The sequence below is a fragment of the Podarcis gaigeae genome, assembly GCF_964106915.1.
Source record: "Podarcis gaigeae genome assembly, chromosome: 6".
In the NCBI taxonomy this organism is placed as follows: domain Eukaryota; kingdom Metazoa; phylum Chordata; class Lepidosauria; order Squamata; family Lacertidae; genus Podarcis; species Podarcis gaigeae.
Window position 1 is genome coordinate 73,292,821 of NC_139682.1, and position 19,978 is coordinate 73,312,798.

Sequence of the window (19,978 nt, forward strand, 5' to 3'; positions counted from 1 at the left end):
TTCGGAAGCCCGAATTATAATCCCCCCCCATCTTTACAACATAGTAGCAATTATCAGAGTGAAGCACTAGATAGTCAATAATGAATAAAAATTAGGAAAGATAAGCAATGAGACAAATCGAGAAACTGTTAAAAATGAAGTGTTAATCAGTGCTCTAAGAGATCCCTGTTTGTTTGTTTTTTTAAAATCCCATGCTATTTCAACTAGTCCCAGATTAGCTCACTGAGAAGTGACCTCTTTGTAGCACCTGAAACTAAACAATTGGAAAGAAACAGAAAAATTAACCAGAAGAGAAAATGTTTCCATTTTCATGGAGTATCATTCACATTGTTTTTTTTTTTTGTTCCAGTAAACATTTCAAAGAACTACACAAAACCTTTGCAATCTTTTAATGTGAAATACCCACTATAACAAAGCTGTCAATATTTTTCTACTCTAAATGAATGCAGCCAGCATCATATTTTCAGCAAAATCACTTGGAAAGGAATTACACATCAAAACGTCATGTGTCTGTAGCAATGAACAGGTATGTAAGTTTACTAAAAAAGTAAAAGTAAAAGTAAAGTTAGAATCAGCACCGACTTGTATTAAATTTTGGTGCAAAACCCGCAAAGGTGAAGTACAACACTGATAGTACACCTTTTGCCCATTGTCCTTAAAAGGTAAAGGTAAAGGTACCCCTGCCCGTACGGGCCAGTCTTGACAGACTCTGGGGTTGTGCGCCCATCTCACTCAAGAGGCCAGGGGCCAGCGCTGTCCGGAGACACTTCCGGGTCACGTGGCCAGCGTGACAAATCTGCATCTGGTGAGCCAGAGCCGCACACGGAAACGCCGTTTACCTTCCCGCTGGTAAGCGGTCCCTATTTATCTACTTGCACCCGGAGGTGCTTCCGAACTGCTAGGTTGGCAGGCGCTGGGACCGAGCAGCGGGAGTGCACCCCGCCACAGGGATTCGAACCGCCGACCTTTCGATCGGCAAGTCCTAGGCGCTGAGGCTTTAACCCACAGCGCCACCATTGTCCTTAGACATATATAAATCAAAAAGTTGGCACATTCAGGAAATAAGGTGTCTGTATTTAAGATTGCTGTTATTGTTGACACTGTTCCCATTGGAAAAACATTTTGAGTCTGGGGGAAAAGAAAAACCTGTTCGGAAACATCCCGTTAGATAGGTTCTTGCATTTGTGCTTCCCCCTCCCCCTCCACTGCAACATGAAACCCACAAATTCATGCACAATCACTACACATCAGCAACATCCAAAAATGGCCAGGCTGATGGTCGATATTTTGGCACATCAAGAATATTTCGGCATCAGCTCAAAAATAGAGCACAAAGCTAGTACCAAACGGTGTCGATTGTCAGTGGCATGGCTGGGCGGAAGCACCGAGCCTCATTCTTTGTAAGCTCTTGTGGGGGACGTTCCCTTGTAGAAGATGTTCCTGGTATTCTCCGGGCTGCTTCCTCTTTCAGGAATCAAAATGATATTACCTTTCCTTCGAAGCGTAGAATCACGGCTGGAGGAAACAGATAGGGTCTCTGAGCCAATCTCGCTGCCTTCCACTGGCGTGACCCTGATCGTCGTCATCCCGTGATGGTGGTGCTCGCTGTTGTCGATGTTACTTCTTTTTCTGTCCCCGGATCCATAACTGTCTTTCAAAGATTCGCAGCTCTCCGAGTCTCTGTTGAGATCATTGAGCTCGTACGTCTGGCGAAGGCTTCCTTTCTCGGGAGCTTTCCATTTCCACGAGCCGCTTCCTTCGCCTTCCGACGGCATCTGAATGATGGGCCTGTTGTTTTCGGGGTGGGCTTCGACTCGCACGATGCTGCTCGGCTCGTGGTCCGTCAAGGTTTTGTATCGGATGGAGCCCGTGCAGGTGACTGTGCTGCCGTCGGAGCTCTTTGGGCTGCCCTGAAGGACGCCTTGCTGCTTTGACATGGCGATGACCTGCATGATCCTTGGCTGGCTGTTGCTTCTGCACCCGACAGTCTTCTCGGCGGCTTTCAACCACTTAGCTCGGGCGGAGCTCGTTTTGGGAGACGTGTTCACATTCTCCTGCGTCTCTTCGGGGATGTGGACAAGCTGTGAAGAACCTGGCCGGGACTGAATAGAAACTCTTGGCCCACCAGAAAGGCCAACGCTATTGCAGCCTGGCATGCTGCCGGGCTGGATTTTCAGGTACTGACTGGGAGGCCCATGGTGATCGCCATTAACGCCAACCCTGGATGGCTCAGAGCTAGACCTCATTTCAATTGCTCGAGGTGGTGACTGCCCAGAATCCGTCTCTATCACCTGCAGGGACAACTTCCGGCTTTCATTCTTGTTCTTCCACTGGGACAGAAGTTGTTTGGAGCGGGCAGAATCCATAGATGCATGGATGGTTGCGTTCCGACGAGCTGACTCTTCCATCGCAGGTGTGTTGGCTCTCGGCAGTGTGTTGCTGAAAGTCACCATGTTCTCCTTCCCCATTGGACTTCGCGGTGTTATAATTTCTACATCGGCATTTGCCCTTTTGAGGTTGGTCAGGGAGCCAGTGTCCCTGTGGTTCCTGTTTAACATACTCTCAGTATGGTGAGGGGGGATGACGTCATTGCCGCTTCCGTTTTTCCCTGGTAAAATTCGACTGGGATCTTGGCTCAGGTCAGTCAAAGACCTTAACGGTTCTCGGTGTGGGTTCTGGTTGAACATATTGTCTTCACTCGGCAGGAAGTTCCCCACAGCGTACAGGCCCTGGCGTTGGGAGAAGAAAACAAAACACAGGATCCCATTATGAAAAATAAATATTTGGACGTTATTGACATTCAGTGGCTGTGTGTGCAGAAGCTAGAAGGAGAATCCACTTTATGAAGTCTTGGTTCTAATATGTCTTGAGGGACCAACACAGACAGGCCAGCAAATTGCAGGACATTACTGGAAATGTCGCCCTGACATATTTTAATATCTTGGGCATGCCCAGTGGGATTCTGTTCCCTGCCCTGCTCCAAACAACAGGCTTCACCAATTGTTTTGAAACATTCCATAATTTAAATTTCAAAAGTTGCTTGCCAGATGGGCTGCTTCTGGGCAAGAAACATCAGCCTTTCAAAGCCCTTTCTGGGTGCTTGGGTTAAGCCAAACGGTCCTATGGATCTCGACCACTGTGGGAAGCATCCATTGATGTTTCAACAGAGCTTACCTCCAAATCAAAAACCATTTTGAGTGCATCATTTACTAAACAATGTGGCTTAAAATGAAGAATGGCAATAAAAGCCATAACAATAATACTAGAAATGCTATCATTTACCATTTAGGTTTGTGATAAGGTGATGATTTCTCATCATAATTCACCAGTAAATGAGTTAGGACATAAATCAATCCGAGGCAAGTTATCAACGTTGCTGAACATAAATTTCAAAGAATTCTCAAAAGATTATTTTTCTTAATGTAAATACTGCTATTTCATATTCATTTCCAGCTTTGGGGTAACTCCTGTCCCTCACACTCAATTTTACAGTCACACCAGCCTGATTTACCGATCGTGGCCTCAACCTGATTAGTTTTCTGCTCAAAGGTTATGGCCTTTCTGTTGCTTAATAGCCATGTAATGCAGTATCTTGGCGAGAGACAAATTCATCAGTTTCAAATCAATTTGTGCAGAACCTCAGCAGGAGCTTGAGCTTCACTCTATTTACACATTCAGTGGTCCATTAAAAAGAAAATGCATTCCACTCTCTAAGGACAAAAACAAGTCTCAAGTTCGAAGAACGCCAAGTTCATCATACGTGTACTCCAAATGGGCTTTATAAATGATATAAGGCTGCTACAGCTGGCCTTATCCATTTTAATGGTTTCAGTGTTCAGGCACTTGTCTCAATGCGTGCTGGGTGGTGATTTTAGGCTGACTTCCCCCAACTTGGTGCCTTCATACTGCCTCTCCTGGTATGCCCCGCGGAGGACCTTAAGGTCCACAAATAACAACACTTTGGAGGTCCCGAGCCTCAAGGAGGTTAGATTGGTTTCAACTTAGTTTCAACTAAGAAGAAGAAGAAGAAGAAGAAGAAGAAGAGTAGTAGTAGTAGTAGTAGTAGTAGTAGTAGTAGTAGTTTGGATTTGATATCCCACTTTATCACTACCCTAAGAGGTCTCAAAGCAGCTATCTCTTTTTCCCTTCCTCCCCCACAACAAACACTCTGTGAGGTGAGTGGGGCTGAGAGACTTCAGAGAAGTGTGACTAGTCCAAGGTCACCCAGCAGCTGCATGTGGAGGAGCGGAGACGCAAACCTGGTTCACCAGATTACAAGTCTACCACTCTTAACCACTACACCACACTAGCAAGGGTGACATAACTGGGCTTCTAAGGCTTGGAGCACAATGCCCCACAGCTGCAAAAAAGAAGGGAGCCATGGACTCAAAAAGGTTGAAACCTCCGTTCTACAGTATCGTGCAGAACAGAATCTACTACAAATAAAAGTGAAACAAAACATTTCTTATTTGTAGGGCATTTAGCTACCCAAACGCAGGCGTCTCTGCACACTTCCAGTCTACTTACCAAATACAGGGCAATTCCGCCTCCAATTAAAAAGCCACAGTAAACATCAACTGGGTGGTTTTTGTACTGGGTGATGCGAGTCAGTCCACATATAATCCCACAGATGATAAATGCGAATACTAGGAGTGGTTTCAGAAGTTTAGAGGAGTCGGTTAACGTGGAATTGAAGTACATCTTTAAAACAAAACAAAACATTAAAAAAAGCAATTTAGTTAAATCTCCCAGGTGGGATGGTTTGCTTCCTTGTTTCCTTAATGAGCTAGTAATGTGCGTCTCCTTAAGGTCCATAGCTTCTCCTCCTGAGCTTTTGCTTTGAACTCCATGGGCTTCAAATCATGGAAAGTTTGTAGAAATTAACACAAACTTCTCAACTCTTTTCAGTTTCATTCATTTGATGCAGAGGTTAGAGGCATCTGATCTGCATTAATGTGAATTAGTGGCATTTTAGGAAGTACCTGACTTATTCTGAAATAAAAAACCAATTTCATAAAATTTTACCCTCTAATTTCAGCCCTGATTTCTGATTTTTCTATTTGAGGCCTCCCTAAATCAATAAATGGGGGACAGAGAAAAAGTTTTTTCCTGCTTCTTTTGTGGGGGGACGCTTGGCAGCTGCAGTCTCAACCTTCCTGCTTTAAACCAGACATGAAATGACATTCTGACTTTACCCTTTTGTCCACGTTATTGCAAAGAGGCTTAATTACTCACCGAAACGTACACAGCTGCAAATGCTGCCAGGGTGGCGTGTTGCGAAGGGAATGACTTTCTGCAAAGGAAGGACACCCAAATTAAATTTCTCACTTAAAAATACATTCCGCAAGGGCTGATTTAAAAATAACCAAAGCACTGGGTGGTCTAGTATTGTAATCATATTTAACTTACAAGCTGTAATATCATCACACTATAGGGCTTAAAAAAAAAAATCCCGTTCAGTGTACTGGAGAGAATGTGGAATTTAGGCACCATTAACAGAGTAAACTTCTGGTCTCAAATAACGTGGGTTTTGGTTTATGTATTGCAATGGACAGATTCTACAATTGCACAGAAGAATCTGTAATGCACAACAATCTAGGGAAAAAAGGTGGAGTAATTATCGCCATTGGGTTGCATCCAAATAAATTCTGCTCAGAATAGACTTCTTGAATTAATGGACTTAATTCAGGTAGGTAGCTGTGTTGGTCTGATGCAGTCGAAATTTATATATATATATATATATATATATATATATATATATATATATATATATATATATAATGTTCAGCAGCACCTTAGAGACCAACTAAGTTTGTTCTGGGTATAACAAACTTAGTTTGTTATAGTTTGGCTATATTAATGCATAACGGACTTGGGTATAAGCTTATCTAAATCATGAGAATGAAATGCATGTATGCATGCCCAGGTCTTGGAAAAGCTTACAGATATTATCAGCAGATTTTGGTCCACAGTTATGGATGAAAATAGATGGCAGCACATTTTTGACTGGGTTGTAGTAAGTGGCCTTAAACTGAGCCAGACCATTATCCATCTAGCTCAGGATTGTTTACCCTATAGTGGCTCTCCAGAGTTTCAGGCATGGATCTCTTGCAGCCCTCCCTGGAGATGCCGAGGTTGAATTTGGGACCTTCTGCATGCAAGACATATGTTCTACCACTGAGCTACCCCCCAAAAAAACCCCCAAGACATAATAAACAATGAAAGACCATATTTCCCCCCCTCCCCCATCTTTTTGTGTCTAACCTTCCATCGTTGATGATGATGGGATCAGTTCCTGAGCAAATATCCTCCACGATGTAAGAATTTTCTGAGCAGGATACGTTGAGTGATGTATAGTTAGGCTTGCATACAGTCAGGAAATATGGCGTTTGATACCCAGTTGACAGCTGTATGATGTCAGTGATGAGAGCTGTGGCACAAAGGCCAAAGACGTGGACACCTAGAAGTGAAGCGGGAGAAGCTTTAACATCTTTGGCCAAATAGATACAGCACTTCATCCTAGGTCAAGGAAGGGATGGCAAACTGGTGGCCTGTGGCCCAAATCTGTCTCCACCAAATAATTTCATTTGGTTATCGTATTTTAATCAATATGTGTTTTCACAGAGAGCAATGTGTCATGGCTTAAAGCTAAACCTCTCTTTAGATTTAGTATGTAACAGCTCGGCTATATCTCACATGCACACTCCACAATTGTAAAGTTCTCGTAGTTAAGTGATGCATCATCATTAAGGTTTGCTTCCCAGTTGGAGTTGGCTTGTGTAATAAAACATGCTTCTAGCCTTGGGATCATAATCTGGATAATAGAGTGCTTTGCCTCCCTTGGAATCAATAGAACAATGCCCAATTAACAGTGAAAAATGGATAAGGTCATTGGTGCAGTTAGGTAATTCTGTAATCAGGATTTAATGGTTTTAAATCCCTTCTTTAGGAGAGTGGCCGGGTTCACACCATGGTTTGTTTAAGGCATGGTTTGTTTAACAAACCATGGGCTAGCCACAAGTTGTGCCACAGATGATCCAACAAGCCATGGCTTGTTTCTCCGAAGTCTGGTTTGTTTTCCCATGGCTCTTGTATAACACCTTTGTAGTCAGGTGAGTGTCATACAAACCATGAGCAAGGAAAGGTGCTGGATTCACATGTAACACCAAGCCATAATGAAAACAAGATAATATCACCAAGACAACTATCTGTAAACAAACAATAGGTAAAGGTAAAGATACCCCTGCCCGTACGGGCCAGTCTTGACAGACTCTGGGGTTGTGCGCCCATCTCACTCAAGAGGCCAGGGGCCAGCGCTGTCCGGAGACACTTCCGGGTCACATGGCCAGCGTGACAAAGCTGCATCTGGCGAGCCAGAGCCGCACACGGAAACGCCGTTTACCTTCCCGCTGGTAAGCGGTCCCTATTTATCTACTTGCACCCGGAGGTGCTTTCGAACTGCTAGGTTGGCAGGCGCTGGGACCGAGCAGCGGGAGCGCACCCCGCCACAGGGATTCGAACCGCCGACCTTTCGATCGGCAAGTCCTAGGCGCTGAGGCTTTAACCCACAGCGCCACCTGCGTCCCTTAAACAAACAATAAACATCCATAAAAATGGCAAAAGTAGTTTCCTTCCCAAATTGGTTTTATCTTAAACAACAGCAGACACAGTAAAGAAAGAGTTCACTTGTAATATATCAGTGGTTCAGTGCTCATTTCTTCTCTTTCCAAAATAGATTTTATTTCGAGCAATTGTGAACACAGTAATAAAGAGTCCACTTCTGATATAACAGTGGTTCAGTGCTTGGACATCATTCCAGTAATCAGATGTTTTGTTGCTAAAGAGCTTAGTCATCAAGCTTTGTAGTAAATAATATACAAGAGAAGACAGTATGTAAACGATTTAAAGGAGATATATCTGTCCCCATCTGCATGTTTCCATTGGGAGGAGCATAGAAAGAGGACGGCGTCTTTCAGTTTGTTAAACCTAAAGAAGGCTGATGACTAAACTCTTTAGCGACAAAATGTCTGATTACTGGAATGACGTCTGAGCGCTGAACTACTAGTATATCACAAGCGGACTCTTTCTTTACAGCACTTGCAGTTGTTTAATATAAAACCTATTCAGGAAATAAACTACTTTTGCCATTTTTATGGACATTTATTGTTTGTTTACAGATACATAGTTGCCTTGGTGGTATTATCTTGTGCCGACTACGGTAGTCACTGTATCACCATCCTGGTCTTTGTTTTATTATAATGAAAACAAAGCAAGGCTCTTAAGTCAACAAAAAGCATGGCTTCAGACTGTGGTTTGTTGGTAGTAAGCAAATCACGGTGCAGCTGCTGAGTGGGGTTCACATATACATGCTAAGCCACATTCAGTAAACCATGGTTTAGTGCAGTATGCAAACCAGGTTGGCATGTGTAATATTTCACTTACTTCAAAATGTGATAAGCAAGACCTGCTGTGTTTGGGGGCTCTTCTGCTCAGTCTGGACTTCTCCCCAAAGTTCTGGCCTTGTAGCTCAACTAATTCTAAACATGTAATTTAGTTGCGAGCCACAATGATTTTAACAAGATCTGCTTCCACCAAGTATTATTTTTTCTTTCTATTTGTTGTTTTTGAATGCATTATATTTTTATTGGTAATAAAAGTCATTTACCCAGGATAGCATGACTGATGTTGTATCATACTTAGTTGTTGGTTTTTTAAAAAATAAAGTATATTACATCTCTTCAACCATCTTACAGCAGGATACTCGGTCCTCCCCCCCCCCACCTTTCTCCACAACAACCCTGTGAGGAGGGTAAGGTTGAGAGATGATGTTTGTCATCAAATGAGCTTCCTGGCTGAGTGGAACCTGGAGCTCTACATGTCTAGTTCTATACTCTTGCTGTTACACCACACTGACTTAAGTAGCAGTGGGGTGAGCTGTGCTGAGAAAAGTGGGTGGGTGCTTTGTAAATGGGCCGTGCAATAGTTCAATATTATAATGAAAAGGAACACATTATGCACTGTGGAAAATGGATACTGAGCACTTGTGGTGTGAAGCTAAGAAATTGCTCAATGTGTGTGGGTCCCCCCAATGATTTTAGCTCTAGACTGTCATTCTTTATTTCAAACAGGGCCATGCCAAATTAATATCACTGGCAGCTGTGTATTTATTTCTCATTTTCTCTTGTAAAAGGGGATCTATAATAAGTCTTCTTTTCTTTAAAGGTAAAGGTAAAGGGACCCCTGAGCATTAAGTCCAGTCGTGACCGACTCTGGGGTTGCGGGGCTCATCTTGCTTTATTGGCCGAGGGAGCCGGCATACAGCTTCCAGGTCATGTGGCCAGCATGACTAAGCCACTTCTGGCAGCACACAGAAACGCTGTTTACCTTCCTGCTGGAGCGGTACCTATTTATCTACCATATTTTTTGCCCTATAGGACGCACTTTTCCCCCTCCAAAAATGAAGGGGAAATGTGTGTGCGTCCTATGGGGCGAATGCAGGCTTTCGCTGAAGCTTGGAGAGCAAGAGGGTCGGTGTGCACCGACCCCTCTCGCTCTCCAGGCTTCAGGAAGACATCCGCAGCATAGGCAGCCCTGCGGGAATTCCCACAGGGATGTCTAGGCTGCGGATTGTAGCCTGCTTCCCGGAGCGTCGGGCGACCTGAAAGCAGAGCGCCCGGCGCTTTGGGAACACATCCGCAGCCTAGGCAGCCCTGCGGGAGTTCTCCGCAGGGCTCCCCACACTGCGGATAGTAGCCTGCTGCCTGGCGCGCGGGGTGCCCTGAAGCAGAGTGCCCCGCGTGCCGGACAGACATCCGCAGCATGGGGAGCCCTGCAGGACTTCCTTGCAGGGCTCCCCACGCTGCGGATAACAGCCTGCCACCTGAGGCAGACATCGGCCAGCCCTACAGGCTCGGGGGACAGCAGGGAGGCGCAGCGCCGTTCCTCGACCTGGTTCGGTTTCCCCGACCTGCTTTTTGGGGGGAAATAAAGGGGGGGGAAATCCTTTATTCCCCCCCCAAAAAACTAGGTGCGTCCTATGGGACGGAGCGTCCTATGGGACGAAAAATACGGTACTTGCACTTTGACGTGCTTTCGAACTGCTAGGTTGGCAGGAGCAGGGACCGAGCAATGGGAGCTCACCCTGTCGCGGGGATTCAAACCGCCGACCTTGTGATCAGCAAGTCCTAGGCTTGGTTTAACCCACAGCGCCACCCTCGTCCCTCCTTCTTTTCTTTACAATCAAGGAAAATGTTGACTTTTCCTTGTGATGTATTTATGGCCCATCAAGCAACCTCCTGATTTATTTATTTTTAGGCTAACATTTCCAGATGTCAGGTATTCTTCCTAGACTGTACTATTTTATACTGCAGAAATATTTATATTTTTGAACATAAGCAAAGGCAGGGATTTCCACCTGTCCAGAGTGGATGATAATGATGAGATTATATAACTTCAGAAATAACATCTTACTTTCCCCTTCCCTTCTCTTCCCTTTCTCCCTTTTGTGTCATGCCTATTAGATTGTGAGTGTGTTGGTGGTTTCTTTTCATCTCTGTATATCACTTATGAAGATGTTTGACCCAGCCCTCATGGTACATTCTTGTACATCTTAAATCTGGCATGTCCTTCAATTTATTTTTTTAAAGAGACTAAAAGCAGCAAGATTCTTACAAATCAAAATCAGAAATTCTTCAACAAAGGCATGAGCCAAAACCCACCAACAAATCGGACGGCTCTCCTAAGGAAAGAGTTGAATTTGCAGCCTCCCGCATTGATATTGGCCTCGGTTCCTATCCCATTCCGACGTTTTGAAAGGCAGCAGTAGAGAATTCCTTCGCCCACCATGATCTGTTATGACAAAGGAAGGGTTCAAGGCAACGCTAGCAATTATGTAGCCAGAGCATGATTTGTTTAGAAGGACTCATATATAGTCATAAGAGACCAAACTTCTTTTGTGCCTGTTAACATTGTTCCAAGAACATGGCAAGGTTAGATGTAATGCATTTCACTGTCTTGAAAACTCGTTGTTTTGCAAGGGAGATATTTTGATCTGTTGGGATAGGGACAGTGGTCGACCTTGGATCTGTTCCACCTCTCTAACAATGGCATGCTTTGGGGCTTCTTGGATTGATTATATGACTATATTAACAAGCACAATTAGAACATCTGCACCCACACCGTCCGCCTCAAAAGAGCCCCAAGATCAGTATTTTTGTTTCACAACAACCCTCCCAGGTAGTTAGTTTAAGATACTAAGATACAATGTGATGCCCAAGGACACTAAATTAAACTCATCACTGGGTGGAGAATTCACATTTTGAAATGCCTTGTTTTGACACTGCCATCAGGGCTGAGCTGTAATAACTTGCCCTGCTCAGTGACCAAACATGGCAGGAAGGAGACAAAAACACAAGGCTGGGTGAATTGGGCCACAGTGATTTTAACGCCACCAACCTGCAGAGGGGAACCATGGTGAGACATACTCCCTACTCATAACAAACTGTGGGTGAGCCAACCTGCCAAAGGTGAGGGGTACCACTTCATCTAACCTGTCCCTTAAGCCCCACCTTTCAGGTGAATAAAGAGGCCCCCAGGATTATAGGTTGATGTTACACGTTGGCCCCAAAGGTGCCCCTTACCATGCCAGTGAGTCCCACAGCCCTGAAGGCGAGTCTCAGAACTACAACCTTAACTGCCTGATAACCTCTGGAGACCTACCTGCCAATGTTTAACCTATTTAACCGCCAGTTTAACCTATTTATTGGTTAATCGTTGTTCATTACACCTGCCAGCAAATCAGTACAGAATAGTGAAAAATAAAACCACCAAGGCCATTCAACTGTTGACTCCCCTCCCAATTTGGCCCTAAATGGTGACCAGCAATGGGAGGGATGGGAGGGTGGGTAGAATGAAAAGGTTGAAGGCAGGCCAGGGCAGGCCTACATATGCCCTGCATTGGCCCTATCCCCAGCAATGGGACTGTGTGGGGGGGCACCATTTTGTCTATATAAGCAACAGCTCTCACATAAACACTGGCAATAGAAGGCATGGTTTGGGGGCCATTCTAGATTTAACATCCTTTAAGCCAGGCATGGCCAAACTTGGCCCTCCAGCTGTTTTGGGACTACAATTCCCATCATCCCTGACCACTGGTCCTGTTAGCTAGGGATGATGGGAGTTGTAGTCCCAAAACAGCTTGAGGGCCGAGTTTGGCCATGCCTGCTTTAATCGGACTGAATGGCTGGTGAGTATAAAAATCAACAACACTCTACAGTTGTCCCTGCTAAACAAAAATTGCAACAAGCTGTTCATGCACTGAGGGAAGAACTCAGTAGTGCTCTTTTGCTTAGATTATATCCTACCCAAAGCCTGAAACGACCACAAGATCAATGCACAGAAACCTATGTTCGTTCTTAATCTCTCTTGCACCTACTGGAACGTAATAGTTCTCTTCAGTTCTTCATGGACTGTTAAAAACAACAACAACCACTCACAAACCCACAACCTTAGGGTTGGTACGCATTTGCCTGTTCAACCCTTGATGAAAGCAAATTCATCCAAGGTGTAAATTGAGCTATTGGACATTTAGCAGCGCAGACACACGATGGCATTCAAAAAGCAAAACCTTTCCACACGTTTACTTGCCTGTTGTCAAGGAACGTACATGCATGAATATACATTTAATGCTCACTCTTTGGTTGAGGGAGGAGGTATAACTATAAGGAAATGGATTCTAATTACCAATAATCAGGGTGACCCCCATGTATTTTAAGCATGAAGTAACGCGAGCGAGGTGTTATTTATTTATTTCATGTTGAAGCTTTAATTAAAAGCTGTGGAAACCCATGACTGCTGATGCAGCAGACTTCCTGCTGCGTGGTGAGCGGAGAGTTCAGTGGTCTGACGTTGTTGCTAGCCCAATAACCTTCTCCCTGCTGCACTGTGTATCTTAATGGGCTTTTCTTATTTCCCCTACAGCAAAATAAGGGCAGCGGAGGTTGTATAATTCCTCAAGAATGTAGATGGTGAAAGGGACCTAGGGGATTCTATAAACTGAGAGCTACTGTCAAAAACAGCTTCTGAAAACATGATCTGTCTCCACACAGCCATTATGAAGGTGTCACTTCGACCAAGAGCAACTGATGGGGATTCTTAAATTTGCGGTTTGTTTAACATTGCTCTTTAAAGCTCCATCAGAGAGAATGGCAATCTGAGGGAAACCCACTCTGATGTTTGCTCCGATTCCGGTTTAAAGAGTGAGTTTTCACAGGGAAAGCTGGGGGCAACAAATAGACAAACCACCACACTCAGACACAGAACATTAAAGTGCAGGCCTCTGACTGGAAAGAATGAGGCAAAAAGCAAGTGTGGATAAGCCCTGGGTGAGTAGTTTCTGAATTATTTAGCCGTTATTGATTGCATTTATATCCTCCCTTTTTCTTCATGGGGCTCAAGGTGGCTTACATGGTCCTCCTCATTTAATTCCCACAAGTCTGTGAGGTAGGTGAAGCTGAGAGTGAGTGACGGGCTCAAGATCACCCAGTGGGGATTTGAACCCTGGTTTCCCAGGTCCTAGTCTGACACTATAACTACTGCACCACACTGCTCCTCTAATTAGGTGGATCACCTAATCTGGATGGGGTTGCACTCTTCCTGAAGAAAGAGGGGAACACTTTCCTCTATCATCTATCTATCATCTATCTATCTATCTATCTATCTATCTATCTATCTATCTATCTATATCTATCTATCTATCTATCTATCTATCTATCTATCTATCTATCTATCATCTATCTATCTATCTATCTCTATCATCTATCTATCAATCTATCTATCTATCTATCTATCTATCTATCTATCTATCATCTATCTATCTATTTCTATCTATCTATCATCTATCTATCTATCTATCTATCTATCTATCTATCTATCTATCTATCTATCTATCTATCTATCATCTATCTATATCTATCTATCTATCTATCATCTATCTATCTATCTATCTATCTATCTATCTATCTATCTATCTATCTATCATCTATCTATCTATCTATCTATCTATCATCTATCTATCTATCTATCTATCTATCTATCTATCTATCTATATCATCTACCTATCATCTATCTATATTATTGTTGTTGTTGTTGTTGTTGTTGTTGTTGTTGTTGTTGTTGTTGTTATACCACCCTTCACTCATAGATCTCAGGGTAATTCACAGCATAAAAATACAAGACAAAAACACAAAATACATAATAAATACAAAAACAAAACAACCACTCTCCCTGTCCACCACTACATCACTCTTGTATGCAGATGTAACTGTGCGATTCAAACATTTGCTGACTTATTCAAGCATTCCCTGATGAAAACGTGAACTCTGCTCTTCTGCCGATGCGCCGACAGTAGTTTGAAAGGGTGTTAAGAGGGGTAAGTGGGATGTTCTGCAACTCACCGTAATGGCAGGTGCCGCAAAAGCCAAACTGAGCAACATCAGGAAAGGAACAGCCTCTTGTGAAGGTTCGATGTATGGCATACTGAGACTCCTGTCATAGCAACTGAATCCAGAGTGAACCGGCTTGAAGACATCCGTCAGCTCAAGGAAGTAGAGGCTAACCACAGAGGAGGCCAGTATCGGCAACTGGGAAGGAAGGAGGAGGAAGACTTGTTAAATGCAATGCATACATTTTTTTGAGTCTCATCTGCAAGCCTATATAGCAACCCAAGCAAACTTAAGACGCAGAGTTGTGATGGCTTTGTAGGCGAAACGGGGCTAATCAGAGAGAGTTGCGTGCCAAGGCTCCGGGCCCCACAGTTCCCTTAGTTAACAAACACACAGACATTGATATTTTAGGTTTATGGGATAAATGAGGCCACAACTTTATTGGTTACAGATGTGAGCGGTTTGGCTTAGGCATTGGGTGAAACCAGGCTATATCCTGACTCCTGCCCGTCTACAAGGAGTCTCACTAAGGGTAAACCACCAGTAGGGGGAGCCCTATGACATACGTCAAATCAGGGCACCCCGCGGAATCCCCGTTGGGGTCATGACATGGTCCTAGCCCACATCCAGGCTTTGGACAGGATCCACACCCCCTGATCCCTTTAACAGGATACCCTTATTGCCCCCCGGCTGCATCACAATTGAGCCAGTGTGGTATAGTGTTTAAGAGCAGTGGACTCGTAATCTGGTGAACTGGGTTCGCTTCCCTGCTCCTCCACATGCAGCTGCTGGGTGACCTTGGGCCAGTCACAGTTCTCTGAAGTCTCTCAGCCCCACTCACCTCACAGAGTGTTTGTGGTGGGGGAGGAAGGGAATGGAGAATGTTAGCCGCTTTGAGACTCCTTCAGGTAGTGATAAAGTGGGATATCAAATCCAAACTACTCTTCTTCTTCTTCTTCTTCTTCTTCTTCAACGGGCAGCAGCCACGCCCCCAGCTCCACTGATTGGCCACCTGGGGGTGTGACCCAGCTGGGCACCAGCATGACACAGGCGGCATCCCTCTACCCTCTGGCCAGATCACTAAGGATCCCGGATGCCTGGTCACAACACTGCCCACCGGTGAAGGTGAGTGGACTTAGCAGCACACTTGGTGAAACCCCAAGGTCAGCAGAAACATAATATTTAGCAGCAAAAGCATCCAAGGGGCAAACAACTCCCTCAGAGTTTGCTTCCATGATATTTGTGTACTTCTGAAACGTAAAAGCACTGCCACTCAGAGACTGAGTTTGCAATTAGTATAAATGATAATTTAAGCACCTTTATTTTATTTTTAAATGGAAGTGAGAGCTGGACCATAAAGAAGGCTGATCACCGAAGAATTGATGCTTTTGAATTATGGTGCTGGAGGAGACTCTTGAGAGTCCCATGGACTGCAAGAAGATCAAACCTATCTATTCTGAAGGAAATCAGCCCTGAGTGCTCACTGGAAGGACAGATCCTGAAGCTGAGGCTCCAATACTTTGACCATCTCATGAGAAGAGAAGACCCTGATGTTGGGAAAGACTGAGGGCACAAGGAGAAGGGGATAACAGAGGATGAGATTGTTGGAACAGTGTTCTTGAAGCTACCAGCATGAGTTTGACCAAACTGCGGGAGGCAGTGGAAGACAGGAATGCCTGGCATGCTCTGGTCCAGGGGTCACGAAGAGTCGGACACGACTAAACAACTAAACAGCAATAACAATTTTTTTTAAAGCACAGAAACCTGATCATATATCAGTTAACATCTCTTAAATGTGTCTGATTGTATCTACACTCACAGCAGCCAAGCAGAGGCCTAGCTGCTGCTACTGGAGCCCCAGGGCCACATCACGTGCCTTTTCCTGAGGAGAGGCTGCAGTATCTTGCATGGGGAGGAGAAGGAAGTGGGAAAGTTCACGCAGACACTCTCTTGCACTAATGTGCGATGTAGAACCTGATTGCTTTTTTCACACCTTCTTCCTGGTACTATCTGGAGCAGCTAACCCCTAGACCTCGGGTCAGATCAACCCTCCAAGCTCTCCAGTAAACACAGCACTGAGGTGGTCAGAGAGGTTTCACCTTCACCTCTCAGCTCAGTGCCCTGGTAGAGATGCAATTTGCTCCCTCTCTGCTCATTAGGCCGTTCATTTGATGCCTGGGAAGAGGCTGATAACTTAAGTCTCTGCATCCAGTCCATAAAAATCTCAGATCCCAAACCAAATCAGACTGATATGGGTCACTCTGAGATTGGTCCAGAGTGGGTTGAAGCAGCACTAGATCACTCTGAGGCAGTTCAGGTCCACCTGCAGTGATCTGGGGCTGTCAAAAGGTGGAGGGTGGTGGTGGTCAGTCGGGTAGTGAAGAGGAGACAACACAGGCAGAGATGTTGCCTCCACCATCTCTTTCTTTCTTCCTTTCTCTCCTCGCCATCAACCACATCTTAAATTAGAGTTTAAAGCACTGATTCAATGTGGTCAGAAGGGGGAGAGGGGAGATGATGCAGGTGAGAGTCTCTGCCTGTATAGTCTCCCAATGATGCCACAGGACACATTTAATCAGGGTTTAAAACCTTGATTTTTAAATAGGGGCTATATATGTCTCTCCCCATTTGGTCTGGGTCCTGAGTTGGGTCCTGATTGGTCCAGGTTGGACTGTGGCCTGATCTGGATCATCAAACTGGACCCCAAACAGAATTGGGGATACCTTCCACAGCCCAGGTGATAACCCCCCTCCTCCAGGTCTTCAAGACAGATCAGTTGTAGAAGGTGGCGGCTGCATGCCTATTCTTATTTTGATTATTTATTAAATTTGTATACCATCCTATACCCGCATGCCTCGGGGAGGTTCGCAACATAAAATCCCAATATGGAAACACAAGATACATAATAAAAACAAAAACAAGGACAACCCAATTATCCCCCTCCTCCCCATCACATTTTAAAAGGGCATCGGATGACAATCAGCCAAAGGCCTGGTCAGAAAGAAATGCTTTTGCCTGGTGCTTAAAGGTGCATAATGCCTATGTGCCACACTCACTGCTGCCATGTGGCCTCAGAGGCATGACCGAGTGCGAATTCAGCCCTCAGGCAAAAAGAGTTTTGCCACCACTTGCACGTAATAGACTTTTTAAAAAGAAAAAAAGCCAAGGGAAAACCATGTTATGTTTTCAAAGGAGAAGTTGCAGGTGGCTATTTGAACTTATGAATATTTATTGAGTGTGCTGCTTTGAACAGCAGGAGCATTGCAATTACAGGTATTAACTTCAAACACCTTGAGCATGTCCGATGTAATTAGGTGGCATAATGCACATTGCCTTAACTTCTGGGCTCAAATTGGAATTTTAAAGGCAAACAGATACAAAAGAGAGAAGGGGCCTAATATCGGCAACTTTAGCTGGTTGGTGGAGAGCTAGCTTCTGCAATTAACCCTTGCTCCCGTTTGAAATTTACAGTGGGGAAAAAATAAGTGAAGCTTCAGTACAGTGGGTTTATGGGAGATGCTTCTAAGTATTCAGTGACAAAACTGTTTGTTTGGGATCCTAATTTTCTGGATATGCATTGTGCAGGAAACAGTAGCCCTTGATTTCAGGAGAATAGGAGGTGAAGATGATCGGTATAATTAATAAGCTTGTTTAACCTCTAAATTGCTTGAGTTCTTTTTAGTATCGCACAAGTGTCGTAATAATAAAAAGGACAAACATTGATATGTTAATCCTTAGGAAAGCATAGTGAAAAGATAACCACCAAATCAAAAGTATTCAACATGAGGAATTATTCTACTACCTTTTCAGATGCTGCTGCCAGGTATTAATCACTCTCCCAACACAATGAAATTGATTGGCAATGGAATGAGGACTGAAAAGAGGATATACTTCACTGAAATGCATACTTTTGTCTGTGGAATTTAAGATGACCGCTCACATAGATGTAGCTTTCTAAATGGTTAAAAGAAATCCAAGGACAGGTCAACAAACAGCAGTGTGTTCTGACAGTAGGATTGACAGCTCCATGTTTTAAAGCAGTACACATCTGATTATTCCATACCTGGGGTCACCAGGGGGGTTGCGACTGCGTGCTTCTGACTTTCATTGCCCAATCTGTCTGTCTGCTGTTGGAAACAAGAGTTCAAGGCTCCATGGTTGTGGAGCGAACCTGGCAATTTATGTGATTCGGACAGAAGCAGAATGTAATCAAGAGCAGACACTTCTTACTTACTTCCATGGTTTATCTACAGGGGTCAGCAAACTTTTTCAGCAGGGGGCCAGTCCACTGTCCCTCAGACCTTGTGAGGGGCCGGACTATATTTTTTGGGGGGAAATGAATGAATTCCTATGCCTCACAAATAACTCAGAGATGCATTTTAAAGAAAAGGACACATCTACTCATGTAAAAGCATGCTGATTCCTGGACCATCCACGGGCCAGACTTAGAAGGCGATTGGGCCGTATCCGGCCCCCAAGCCTTTGTTTGCCTACCCATGGCTTATCACGACAGGAACAAGGGCAGCCTCACACGAAGGTCCTAAATCTACCCCATCCTCTTCCGGCCCAGGGAGTTCAGAAACATTTGCTTCTGCTTTTTAATTGATTGCAGCTTGTTCCATTGTTCAAATCCAACAAACTGTGGTTAAGCGTTGTTGTTGTTTAGTTGTTTAGTCATGTCTGACTCTTCGTGACCCCATGGACCAGAGCACGCCAGGCACTCCTGTCTTCCACTGCCTCCCGCAGTTTGGTCAAACTCATGCTGGTAGCTTCAAGAACACTGTCCAACCATCTCATCCCCTTCTCCTTGTGCCCTCCATCTTTCCCAACATCAGGGTCTTTTCCAGGGAGTCTTCTCTTCTCATGAGGTGGCCAAAGTATTGGAACCTCAGCTTCAGGATCTGTCCTTCCAGTGAGCACTCAGGGCTGATTTCCTTAAGAATGGATAGGTTTGATCTTCTTGCAGTCCATGGGACTCTCAAGACTCTCCTCCAGCACCATAATTCAAAAGCATCAATTCTTCGGTGATCAGCCTTCTTTATGGTCCAGCTCTCTGAGTTATTCAAGCCCCTTCACCACGACAAGGCAGTGATCCATGAAGGAGTGGTTAAGCATAACTATGGTTTATTTTAAACTAGCCAGCTTCCAACTATGATTTATGATGCTGCCTTATTTCAACAAATCATAATTTAGGTTAGTGTTTGGGGGCAACACTAAAATGTGCTTACTTGATCTCCTAGCAGCCACGCTGCAGGAGAAGCAGAGGCAAGCATTAGGATATCCAAACGGGCACAGAGCCCAAACTTTTAGAAATTCTCTGACAAAAAAAAGTAAGCAAGAATTAATATCTCGAAGTTACAGGAGGGGAAGGACTTGTTGGAAGCGAATACACACACCTTTTGTGGAAATGCCCTGAAAAATACTCTGGAATTGTTCATGGTTCTGTTCAACCTGCCTTATTTTACCCAGCTTCTGCCGCAGTTCTTAATATTGAGTGCAGCAAACTAGTTACTACAGAGTTTCTTGCAACACATACA

The 19,978-nt window shown here is 44.4% G+C and overlaps 1 protein-coding gene across 1 annotated transcript in view; it reads right to left on the reverse strand.

Annotated features, from left to right (window-relative positions):
• Positions 1–1,018: 1,018 nt before the first annotated feature.
• The window catches only part of PLPPR4 (phospholipid phosphatase related 4), a 32,490-nt gene continuing 13,530 nt past the window's right edge, over positions 1,019–19,978 (reverse strand). The window contains exons 2-7 of the mRNA XM_083743337.1: positions 14,454–14,639; positions 10,719–10,848; positions 6,265–6,460; positions 5,236–5,293; positions 4,528–4,701; positions 1,019–2,729 (exon numbers count right to left, since the gene is read on the reverse strand). Coding sequence (XP_083599463.1) covers positions 1,392–2,729; positions 4,528–4,701; positions 5,236–5,293; positions 6,265–6,460; positions 10,719–10,848; positions 14,454–14,639 — 2,082 coding nt within the window. The 3' untranslated portion in view covers positions 1,019–1,391. The remainder of the gene's footprint in view (positions 2,730–4,527; positions 4,702–5,235; positions 5,294–6,264; positions 6,461–10,718; positions 10,849–14,453; positions 14,640–19,978) is intronic.